The sequence below is a fragment of the Cyprinus carpio genome, unplaced genomic scaffold (genome assembly GCF_018340385.1).
Source record: "Cyprinus carpio isolate SPL01 unplaced genomic scaffold, ASM1834038v1 S000000001, whole genome shotgun sequence".
Classification (NCBI taxonomy): domain Eukaryota; kingdom Metazoa; phylum Chordata; class Actinopteri; order Cypriniformes; family Cyprinidae; genus Cyprinus; species Cyprinus carpio.
This window is the reverse complement of record NW_024872754.1, coordinates 1321584-1333863: the sequence shown is the minus strand read 5'-3', so window position 1 is coordinate 1333863 and position 12280 is coordinate 1321584. Positions and strand designations below refer to the sequence as shown.

General features: G+C 43.4%; 1 protein-coding gene across 1 annotated transcript; it reads right to left on the bottom strand.

The window, feature by feature from the left end:
- Positions 1 to 6327: 6327 nt before the first annotated feature.
- LOC122142544 (serine/threonine-protein kinase pim-3-like) lies at positions 6328 to 7893 on the bottom strand. The gene is made up of 3 exons (XM_042753766.1): positions 7544 to 7893; positions 7336 to 7461; positions 6328 to 6454 (listed from the first exon to the last, which is right to left on the bottom strand). Exons 1-3 carry the CDS (start codon positions 7884 to 7886, stop codon positions 6336 to 6338), a joined length of 588 nt encoding a protein of 195 aa, XP_042609700.1. The 5' UTR covers positions 7887 to 7893; the 3' UTR covers positions 6328 to 6335.
- Positions 7894 to 12280: the final 4387 nt, after the last annotated feature.

Genomic DNA, 12280 nt, shown 5'->3' with positions numbered 1-12280 from the left:
TTGTCTGACCCCTCCATGAATTTTAAAAGGAACACTTAAACCACCGTTGATCTTTAAAATGCTCTCAATGTCACTATACAAGACTCGAATCATGTTTATTAGGCCAGAGCTAAACCCAAACGCATCTAACGTTTGCCACAAATACTGGTGTTCAACTCTGTCAAATGCCTTTTCTTGGTCAATTAAAATCAGGCAAATTTCACAACCCAATGAATTGGAGAGGTCCAAAACATCACAAATTAAAATAATATTGTCAGATATCAACCTATTGGGTATGCAATAAGTCTGGTCAACATGAATAACATGCTCCATAACGTTTTTCAGTCTCATTGCCAACACCTTCGACAAAAGTTTGTAATCAGTGCAAAGCAGAGCAACCGGCCTCCAGTTCTTTATCTCTTGTAAATCCCCTTTTTTGGGGAGAAGAGTGAGGATTGCTCGCCTGCAACTCAACAGTAAATGTCCTTTTCTTAAACTGTCTCTGAGAACAAGCAACAAATCTTTGCCAATCATAGGCCAGAAAGCTTTATAAAAGTCCAAAGGAAGGCCATCAATGCCTGGAGATTTACCGCTTTCTAGACTCTGCAACGCAGAATATAATTCATCAGCAGAGATCGGTGCATCCAACTCCATGTTGGCCTCTTTGGAAACCTTTGGTAAGCCCTCATAGAAGGACTGCGCAACCTCTGGTCTCTCTTGGAACTCATTCTTGAAGAGCTTCTCATAAAAATCAACTACAGATTTACGGATGTCCACAGACTCCTGCAGCAATTGTCCAGTACTAGACCGCAGAGAGTGCATAAGTCTCCTTTGTCCATTTTTTCGCTCAAGGCCAAAAAAAATTAGAAGGTGCATCCATTTTGGCAATATTTTGATGACGTGAGCGAACCAGAGCACCTTGACCAGAGAAACCCAACAGGTTGGACAGAGCTGACTTTTTCCTTTTTAGAACTTTAAAATGTTCTCCTTCTCTTGTTGAGTCTGCCAAATCTTGCAGCTTCACTATTTCACTCTCCAAAGCTTTCATGGATCTAGTCATGTCTCTTGTGACATTAAGAGTATACTGTAGGCACAACTGTTTTATTTTTATCTTTCTATCCAGTGTTCCCATAAATCTCATCCTAAAGAAAAGAGAGTGACCAAAGGTTAGCTGACTCCTAACCAATTTCAAATCTCCTAACTAAAGGGTGAAGGAAATTCACGAGTTCACATTTACATATAATTAAATAAAGGTTATGCATATTTGGTGTGCTGTCCGGGTAGAGAGCTCGGAGCCCGGCAAGACTCCCGAGCCCGGGCCACCCCCACCGTCCGGGGAGAGGGGTCTGAGCTCGGAGTCCGGCCCAGCCCAAAGTGCTCCCCAAAAAGCAATTAGAACAGGACAGCAGCCAGATACGCACATTTACGACTCCCCAAAAAGCTGGGCTTAATGTTAGATGGGTGCTGGACGTCCTTTGGTATATAATTGTTGTGACAGTGTCTAGGAAGAGAATTTGACTTTCCACTTGAAAGAGAGAGATGACAACTCCTGCTGAACATGCGATTACTGCGGCAGTAGGGAAGATAGAAAAGGCTCCTGCGGGAGCTGACACTGCTGCGGCAGTGGGGAAATATGGAAGAGCTCCTGTGGGAGCAGGCACTGCTATGGCAGTGGGGATATATGGATGGAGGCTCCTGCAGGAGCGGCTCCTGCTGCGGCAGTAGGGAAATACAGATAGAGGATCCTGTGGGAGCAGAAACTGCTGCGGCAGTGGGGGAGAGAGAGAGATGAAGGCTCCTGCGGGAGCAGACACTGCTGCGGAAGTGGGGGAAACCAATAAGGCTCCAGCGGGAGCAGACACTTCTGCAGCAATAGAGAAATACAGATAGAGGCTCCTGCGGGAGCAGAAACTGCTGCGGCAATGGGAGAGAGAGAGATGAAGGCTCCTGTGGGAGAAGACACTGCTGCGGTAGTGAGGAGAAACAGAAAAAGGCTCCTGCGGGAACAGAGAAATACAGAAAAAGGCTCCTGCGGGAACAGAGAAATACAGAAAAAATACAGAGCAGACACTGCTGCGGCAGTGGATAAATACAGAAAAGGCTCCTGCGGGAGCGGCTACTGCTGTGGTAGTAGGCAAATACAGAAAAGGCTTCTGCAGAAGCGGGCACTGCTGCGGCATCTGAAAAGAGAAATTGGCTTCTGCGGAAGCCGTCGCTGCTGCGTCATCTGAAAAGAGAAATTGGCTTCTGCGAAAGCGGGCGCTGCTGCGCCATCTGAAAAGAAAACTCCTGTGGGAGTGGGAACTGCTATGGCATCTGAAGAGAAAATAGCTTCTGCAGAAGCGAGCACTGCTGCAGCAGATTAAAATACAGACAAAGGCTCCTACTGGAGTGGGGACTGCTGCGGCAGTGCAGAAATATGGTAGAGCTCCTGCGGAAGCAGATACTGCTGCAGCATCTGAAAAGAAAACTCCCAACGAAACTGCCACCTCATCTGAAAACAGAAACTGCATACTCAAAAAAAGAAAAATGCTCCAGATTCAAATAAAGAAATTTACTCAAGCAGGAACTGCTGCGGCAGTGAGAGAATTTAGGCAAGGCTCCTGCAGGAGCGGGAACTGCTGTGGCCGTGGGGAAATATGGAAGAGCTCCTGCGGCAGCGGGCACTGCTGTGGCAGTGGGGAAAGACAGGAAAAGACGGGCGGTGAGGATGCTGCGGCAGTGGGAAATACAGAAACAAAAGGGGGCTCCTGCGGGAGCAGACACTGCTGCGGCAGTGAGGAAATACAGAAAGGCTCCTGCGGGAGCTGACACTGCTGCGGCAGTGGGAAAATACAGAAAGGCTTCCACTCCCGGCACTGCTGCGGCGGTGGGGAAATATGGAAGAGCTCCTGCGGCAGCGGGCACTGCTGCGGCAGTGGGAAATACAGAAAGGCTCCTGCGGGAGCTGACACTGCTGCGGCAGTGGGAAAATACGGAAAGGCTTCCACTCCTGGCACTGCTGTGGCGGTGGGGAAATATGGAAGAGCTCCTGCGGGAGCGGGCACTGCTGCGGCAGTGGGGAAATATGGAAGAGCTCCTGCAGGAGTGAGAACTGCTGCGACAGTGTGGGAATTGGGTGGGGCCCCTGCGGGAGTGGGGAGCTGCTGGGACAGCTGGAGTGGGGATGGGCAGTTATAGATGGATTAGGTGATGTTAAAGGGGGTTAGCTATGGTTGTTCAGGAGTTTGAGTGAACAGGGATGGACTGGCGTTAAAGGGGTCAGCTGATGAGGGTTCGGTGAGCTTCTGGTATGGAATTGTTCTGACCGCACGTAGATCTTGAAGGCCTCTGCCTTTTGACAAAATCTGTGTCCGGATGTTGCTGGCTACAGGGGGTGGTTCCAAGGCGAGAGTGTTCGGAGGGATGGGTAGGGGCGTAGCGGAGGATGGAGAGAAGGAGGGGCAAGCATGCAGTGGGGAGGAGGAAGGATGGCTGCCAGAGCCGCTTGCAGGGGCGTGCTCATGCTTGGGATCAGTGTTAATTTAGTCAACGAAGACGAAAAATATTCATTAACTGACATATTTTCATCCCAAGATGAAGACAGACTAAATCAAAAAATGGCTGTCAAGGTTAGCGCTGGTTGGGATGGCTCCAGGGGCAGAAAAAAGGGGAGGAAAGAGGGGGAATGGCGGGCATCGGGGACTGCGCCATTAGCGGAGGGAGTGGAAGAAGAGAGGGGGAAAGACTCTGGGGTTAGGGAGAGAAGAGAGGTCGGGGCCTACGCCATTAGGGAAATGACACTTGGTGACAGCTCTGGGAGTGCTGCAGAGGGGGAAAGAGGGTGAAAGGCCTTCGGTGCCTGCGCCATTAATGGAGGCGGCCTCACACTGGAGTTAGACTGTGGGGCTGCAGGCCATGAGTAGGGGAGGGGGTTGTCGGAAAAGGGGTGTGGATGGGTCTGCAACGCTATCGGAGGCATGCTCACACTAGTGTCTGCTACGGGAGCTGGAGGCCACTGAAAAGGAAAAAAGGGGTAAGTAGCAACAGGAGGAAGGTCTGGGATGTGAGGGTCAGCTTCGCACTTGCTTCACGTGCTGTAGGCCACAGGAAGGGAATCCTGAAGACCCTGTGTGCAGCCTGCATTGCTAGCGGAGGCAGCCTCACGCTAGCGTTTGCTATGGGAGCTGGAGGCCACTGAAGAGAAAAATGGTTATTAGTAGCATGAGGGAGCGGAAGAGATGTGGGCATGTTTACAAATGGAGGCAGCCTCACGTTTGCTTCAGCTGTTGTAGATGTAGGCCGTGGGAAGGGGTTGGGGTCTGTGATGTCTTAAAGAACTTGCGTAACCTGAACTGCTAGCAGAGACAACCTTATGCTAATGTCTGCTATGTGAGCAGGAGGACACTAAAAATAAAAAAGGGGTTAGAAGTAACCGGATGGAAATACTGGGATGTGTGGGCCGGTGTTTCAAGTAGAAGCAGCTTCATGCTTTCTTCGGCTGCTGTAGTTGTTGGCTGTGGGAAAGTAGAAGGGTTAGTAACATTTGACGGGACAAGGTAAAAATGCCTGGGTAGCCTACTGTGTTGCTGGTTTAGCAATTTGTTGCCTGATTTGACAATTCCTCAAGCCTTGTCCACATTAATACGTTCCTGTTCAAAAGCATCTTTTCCTCTCGTTTTGGCCTTCCAGCCTTTTTAAACGCTCTCCAGAGCGGATAAATTTGAGATGGACTGTGGAAACAGAGGCTTTTGAAAATGATGAGGCATGTTTAGTCTTGTAACACATCAGGGTTTCCCACACATTGATTTATTTGTGGCGGGCCGCCACAATATCAAAACTGACCGCCACAAATAAATTTTCCAAAAGGCTTTGACTTCATTGAATAAACATGAGCACTGCACGTTTCAAAATCAAAAAACCAATGCGGGTGTTTTTATATCACTGTATTTCAGAAGGAAACCGACTGTATTTAGAAAATTTTAAATTTCATTTTCATTACATTTTGCATGTAATGCTTGATAAGGCAGCGTTTGTGAGCGCTGTTTTGCAGCCGTCACCGGAGAATCCTGTATCTCTCCCACTCTTAAAGTGCCTCCTGCTGGCAGAAAATGAATTTGCATATATATATATATTATATATATATATAATATATATATATATATATATATATATATATATATATATATATATATATATATATGTATATATCGGGGCGGGGGAGTGCTGCCACAAATAGAGTGAGGCTGTTATAAACACTTCACATTGTACCAATAGACATGTTTATAGCATAACGTAATTTGCATTATGTCCTATATTTCATATATTTACTTTGTATATATAGTCCTAAAAAAGACAACAGAATGGCGATGGCTCCGGGTCAGGGGACGGGGGGTTTGGCAAGTTTTCACTGATGTTTTACAGACTTCCACACGCTGCTGCCACAGAGAATATTGAGAAACATGGCTAAGGCTCTGAATGATTAACTTGTAAAACGTCTCAGAGTGCTATTTGTTCAAGTGAATAATTAGCAAGTTTTCACTGAAGTTCATTTTCTGGAAGAGACTCAGTGTTGATGCTGTGCTACACAGAAGTGATATTCACTTTCTGCATCTTTTTGATTCTATGAGTTACCTGTGGGTTATTTGAATGCTGTGTCTACAGACTGTAAGAGTTTGTTAACACTTTCTGTCAAGTTCAATCTCAGGGAACTGCAGGAGCTTCAACTGATAGTGGCTGGACTGAACTCATTTAGTGTTGTTATGTTCTGTGCCCTCTGTGACGTCACATCATAAATAGAACTGCGTGTCACATGACCAGTCGAACTTTGCAAGAACAGTCTGGCGCTTCTGACTGTAAGTACCGTACATTTACTTAGTTTAAGTATTTGCTACTGACCATTCAAACACGAGTTTTGTGCAGTGTAAAGTAGCGCTTGTTGTATATCATTTCTCAGAACACAAATGCAGATATGGTTTTATGTCTACGCAAAAAGACAGTATAAGTCATTATAATCAGTAATTATGTCCCCACTGGATGCAACAAATGGGTCGTTTGTAATGGGTTTTTATTGTTTTTTTTTTTCTTGTTGTGTCGGGAGACGGCATCACAGTATGTTAAGGGGGCGTATACTCTTTGAGGACTTGGGATTTGACTTGAGACTTGCTTGTGACTTGAAAGGAATGACTTGGTTCCTCCTCCGGTGAAATCAGTTCATGGGTGAAATAAACATATGGCAGGACTTTTACTTTCTTACCCCACCACTTCAAACCTCTGCCAACTTCCCTTTCAAAACAACCCCACCGATATTCTTAACACATCACAACCCAGCGCTGGGATATTTTTAACCCATCATTTTTTTAAATGTTTTTTTTTTTTTAGTTTCTTTCTCCTCTGTTCACCGTGGAGGCTTCTTTAAACCAGGCATGATCTAAGATGTTCTCTAAGGTGTTCCATGTCCTGTCGTTCTTAAGTTCCTGAAGAAGATCTGTGCATTCTGTGAAAGTGTTCAGAAGAGAGCCGATTAGTCATGTTTGTCATTACTGACACTCATAAACACATGTTGAGGTCTGTAGTTCATGTAAGGTAATGTTTCCATGAAATGGAATGCATTTGTTGCTGTTACTGTCACATTCTCTTGAAGCCTATGAACATTTACAGGGGTTTTTGTTTTTTTTACAATTGATTACACACTAAAAAAAAAAAAAAACAAACACACAATTTCCTCTCTCCACAAAAGTTTATGTACTATTTTGTATTTGGAATATGTTCTGATTTTCAGTGCAAAATACAGCCTAATTGCAATAATGTACTGAAGGATTTTACAATGTGGTAAGAAATAAATATTTTCATGAATGTGCAGTACTTATCTCATGTGTTGTGTTTGGGCAATATATTCATGTACATTAACAGTATCTCACACACACACACACACACACACACACACAAACACACCCACAAAAAACTGTAATAAAAATAGAAATGTTACAAGTGTTTAAGATTGAGCACAGCAGTGTGTAAGTGGTTCAAACAGAATCCAACTGTATGAACCGTGTGTGTGCCATATAGTACCAAAACTGGGTTTTGCTAAATTATTGTAAAGTTTTGAATGAAGTGTTTGGTTTTACAAAAGATCTGAGATGTTCTGATACTTGTGTGTGGATGTGTGAATTGTGTGTAGTGTTTTGACAAAATGAGGCTTGTTTTTAAAATTGTGCCTAAGCGATCGTAAAAACTGTAATCACTGCTAATCATTCATTATCAATTGTCCATGTTTTACACTTTGCTCATTTTGACACTAATCATTTACTGTCACTCGTGCCTGAGCATTATATGTTATTCAATCAATTTCCATTGCGTTCTTGTCAGTGGTCTCACCTCTGGACAGGCGTATCCAAAACGGAATTCCTTTGATGAGCGCACACAGCACTCTATATAAGCATTCGCATCCTGATCGCACAGCCGTCTCTCTGGACACTGCCCCTAAAGTACGTTCTTCACTTGCTGTAAACAACACATTCCCAGCATTTAGTAAAGCATCTGAACTGTAGTAAATCAGTGATCAGTGTTCAGAAAGCCAACTCACGTGTTTCTGCGATGAGCCGTGCACCTCCAAAGTCTATCAGCTTCAGCTGCAGGGTGTCTCTGTTTATGAGGATGTTTCTCAAATGTGTGTGATTATGATGAACACCACACACGTTACAATGATGTAACGCAACAATGATTTGCCTCACGATGACTTTGGCTGCTCTTTCAGTTGGGTGACCTTTGCTATGTTTGATGAACTCGAACAAAGTCACGCTGTTAGGTGGACGCTCCATAATCAAAATCACTTGATCTTCCGTGTAAAACCATTCAAATAATCTTATGATATGGTCACAAGGTGGATTTCTTTGCACTCTTCTCATTGTGGATAACTCCAGACGCATGGGACACAGAGGCTAAAGAAAAGAGATTGACGAAAGGTTAGCTGACTCCCAACTAATTTCAAATCTCCTAACTAAGAGTGAAGGAAATTAAAGATGATGGCAATTAACTTTACAAGCACTTTATAACCAACAAAACTATAGTAGAACAATTCTTATTAGAGAATTTCATGAAGAACAAAGTCTTGTCAGCTTACCAGCTCCACTCTGTTCGGGGACCAGCGTTTAATCTTGTCAGTTATACCTCGGGGATCCATAACAAATTTGTCGACCTAAAAAATGAAGTTAGGGGCTGCAAACAATTCTTATTAAAGAGCGGTAATTCCGTCATGAAGTTCATACACAAAGTCTGACAAGCTACGCAATATCGTGTTCATAATCGAATGCGATTAATTATGAACAGAATATTGCGTAGCTCAGTGACTCTGTTTAACTGCCGGGAAAACAGCGACATTTACGCTCCATAACAAATTTGATGAGACACGCATTTTTTAAACAAGGTTTTGAAATTTTTGCAAACGTAAGTAAACTGATCCTTTTAGTTTGTGTACATGATCATCTTTAAATTTTTTAAACAAGGTTTTGATCAAAACTATAAACATTGATGCTTATGTTAGGCCTCAAATTTCACAGAAAGAAACAAGATGCAAAAAGTTTGGTTATGCAGAAAGAGCAACATACTTTTTGGCCATCCGATTTTCTAGTAGCTTCATAGACAGAGCCATGGCATCCTGATCCAAGCTTCCTTCCTCTTACATAAAGAGAGTCCAAGGACCCTTGATGAAAACACACAACAAGATGTCAGGTGAGGAGACGGGAGGATAAAAATAAAACCAGAAACAGGTTGGGATTGACACGAATCAAAGTAATATTACCTGGAAGGTCGATGTCCGTTGAAGAGTCGCTGTTAACGCTGTCTGTTGACTGAGGCTCCGGGTCAGGCACACGAGGACACGCTCTGGTTTTGAGGGTTTGGACGTGATGTTTTACAGACTTCCACACGCTCCTCAAACAACCACAGCCTTTCCTCCCTTTTGTGCGTTTCTCTGCAAACAGAGAATATTGATTAGAAACATGGCTATTATTAGCACAGATTACAGCTGAATGATTAACTTGTAAAACCTGTCCTAATGCAGAGCTGCTTTATGTTGTTCAAGTGAATAATTAGCAAGTTTTCACTGAAGTTCATGTTTCTGGAAGAGACTCAGTGCTGATGCTGTGCTACACAGAAGTCACACAGTAATCGTCTCCTAGGGCTGGGAGATTTTTCCAATTTTATTCATTAATTCGAATTTAATGTTTTGCCACAATTTTATTGTACTTTTTTTTAGCTAGACATTTGAGAAGACATTTGAGAATTTTTTAAAAAGCATGTTCCTTATATTATTTCTGGATATGTAGGCTATAAGACAAGTTTGTACAAGATGTAGTTGTGGTTCATGGATCATTTCTGTAAAGATATTTCCCAAGTTATTTGTTTAACATTCACATCATGTTGACAACATGTGTGGTGCATTTGAAAGTGAAAGTGAAAGTGACGTGACATACAGCCAAGTATGGGGACCCATACTCAGAATTCGTGCTCTGCTTTTAACCCATCCAAAGTGCACACACACAGCAGTGAACACACACCCGGAGCAGTGGGTATCATTTATGCTGCGGCGCCCGGGCAGCAGTTGGGGGTTTGGTGCCTTGCTCAAGGGCTCCTCAGTCGTAGTATTGAAGGTGGAGAGAGCGCTGTACATGCACTCCCCCCAACTACAATTCCTGCCGGCCCGAGACTCAAACTCACAAGCCTTGGATTGCGAGTCCGACTCTCTAACCATTAGGCCACGACTTCCCCACGACTTCTTTGGAATAGAACTTTATTTAACTAGAGGGCTAATAAAGAAAATGTTACCTGAATCGTGTTGTAATTATTTTTTTCAAGTTGACTCGTTCAAAATCGTATAAAATCGAGAATCTATCAAACATTCCAAAAAAATTATATTCTTTTTCCATATCGCCCAGCCCTATAATCTCCAACTATAATTTCTGTATACATGTCAACATAGATTTTCATTAACGTTGTCATTTACCTGTTGGGTTTTGTTGTTCAGGATTGTTATCAGATGACGGTTGAGCTGAGCTGCTCTCCACTGGGAAGTACTCGAACACATCCTCGAACACTTCGCTGCTGCTGCTGCTGCTCTCCGTATTCACTAGGAAGTACTCGAACGTGTCTTCGAACACTTCGCTGCTGCTCTCCGTCTTCACTAGGAAGTACTCAAACGTGTCCTCCAACACTTCGCTGCTGCTCTCCGTATTCACTAGGAAGTACTCGAACGTGTCTTCGAACACTTCGCTGCTGCTGCTGCTCTCCGTCTTCACTAGGAAGTACTCAAACGTGTCTTCGAACACTTCGCTGCTGCTGCTGCTCTCCGTCTTCACTAGGAAGTACTCAAACGTGTCTTCGAACACTTCGCTGCTGCTGCTGCTCTCCGTCTTCACTAGGAAGTACTCAAACGTGTCTTCGAACACTTCGCTGCTGCTCACTCTCCGTCTTCACTAGGAAGTACTCAAACGTGTCTTCGAACACTTCGCTGCTGCTGCTGCTCTCCGTCTTCACTAGGAAGTTCTCAAACGTGTCTTCGAACACTTCGCTGCTGCTGCTGCTCTCCGTCTCAGAGTTATTTGCACACATGATATTCACTTTCTGCATCTTTGATTCTATAGTACTGTGTATTTGAATGCTGTGTCTACAGACTGTGAGTTTGTTAACACTTTCTGTCAAGTTCAATCTCAGGGACCTGCACGAGCTTCAACTGAAAGTGGCTGGACTGAACTCATTTAGTGGTATATATATGTTCAGTGCCCTCTGTGACGTCACATCATAAATAGAACTGCGTGTCACGTGACCAGTCGAGCGCGCAGCTTCTAGCGATCTGAGAGACCTGTGCGAATCCAGTCTGTGACGTCACATCATAACTAGAACTGGCGTGTCACGTGACCAGTCGAGCGCGCAGCTGCTAGCGATCTGAGAGACTGACATTTTAATAGTAGTCAAATGTACTTAAAAATTATTGTTTTTGTCTCTTGATCATTTGTATTAATTAAAATGAGCTAAAATAACACGATTTTTCTTTAAATGCTGCCTGCTGTTATTATACGGTACGAGAGCGGCCTCTAGAGGCGGAATCACTGACGTCTGCTGCAATTTATTTTTTTAGATGTGATGCTGCGTGCTGCATGGAAATCACGGAAGACAGACCAGACCCGGCGCCAGACACAAATTCACGGACGGCCATTTCATTTTTTTCAGGGGGCACAAATGAGATCAACCTCACTGCAATGCATAATATCATTAATTATGAATTAAATGGACAAAAAAAACAAGGAAGAACGGACGTACCTCTCAATTGACGCAATACAACTGAGGAGTCGTAAAGACTGGACCTAGCCGACTGAAGCAGTCTAAACACACGTCGCAGGGCTCGACATCAACGATTGTCCGCTTATCAGGGACAAGTGGATTTTTTAAAAGGCCAAGTGACAGAGAATTTTACTTGTCTGACCGGACAAGTAGCCTAGCCTGATTAAAACGCCAATAACAATCACCAAAACGCGATAATGATTCTGCATCCTTTAGTCTCAATGGTGACCGAAAGTGCATAATGTAATTACGCTAACAAGGCAGCGCTGCCTCTCGAGGAGAAATCGAAACAAATGAGCGCAGCGAACACAAAGTGGGTTAAACTCAGTGAACATACTGCGGTAAAAAAGTGGAGTTTTAATAACATGATACAGTTAAGCAACATCACATCACGATTGAAAATGTGACACCGATTTCATATGACAGTTCACTAAACAAGTAATTCATATTAAGTCACTTACATTTTAGACGCAATATTGACTGTTTTTGTTGTTTCAGCAGCGAAAACAGTTCAAAGATCACAGAAGAACCATAACGCGTCAGTCTTCCTGCAACACTCAACCTTGTCTTCATTACTGAATGATTCAGCGTTTTGAACGAATCGGTTGAGTCAAAGATTCAATGACCCATTCATAAACAACTGCATCATTCTTGATGAATCAGCCGTTTGAACGAATCGTTTGAATGAATGACTCAATGACTCACTTAATAAGACCGCTTATCACCTGCAGCCACCTACTGGTGGATTAGTTTGTTTAAAAGTGTCATTCTTTCCAACATTTCTTATTATATTCAAAAAAATTAAAACAATCTCATAACATTATTTAATGTAAATATTTAGTGTAAACTATTCAATTTCATTTGTAACAGCCCTAGTGTCTTATTCTAATTTAATTTATTGATAAACATTAAGAATTTAAAATGAAAGATGAAGCATATATATAAAAAGGGGTAAATGCCCTTTATAAAGGTAAAAATATCACAA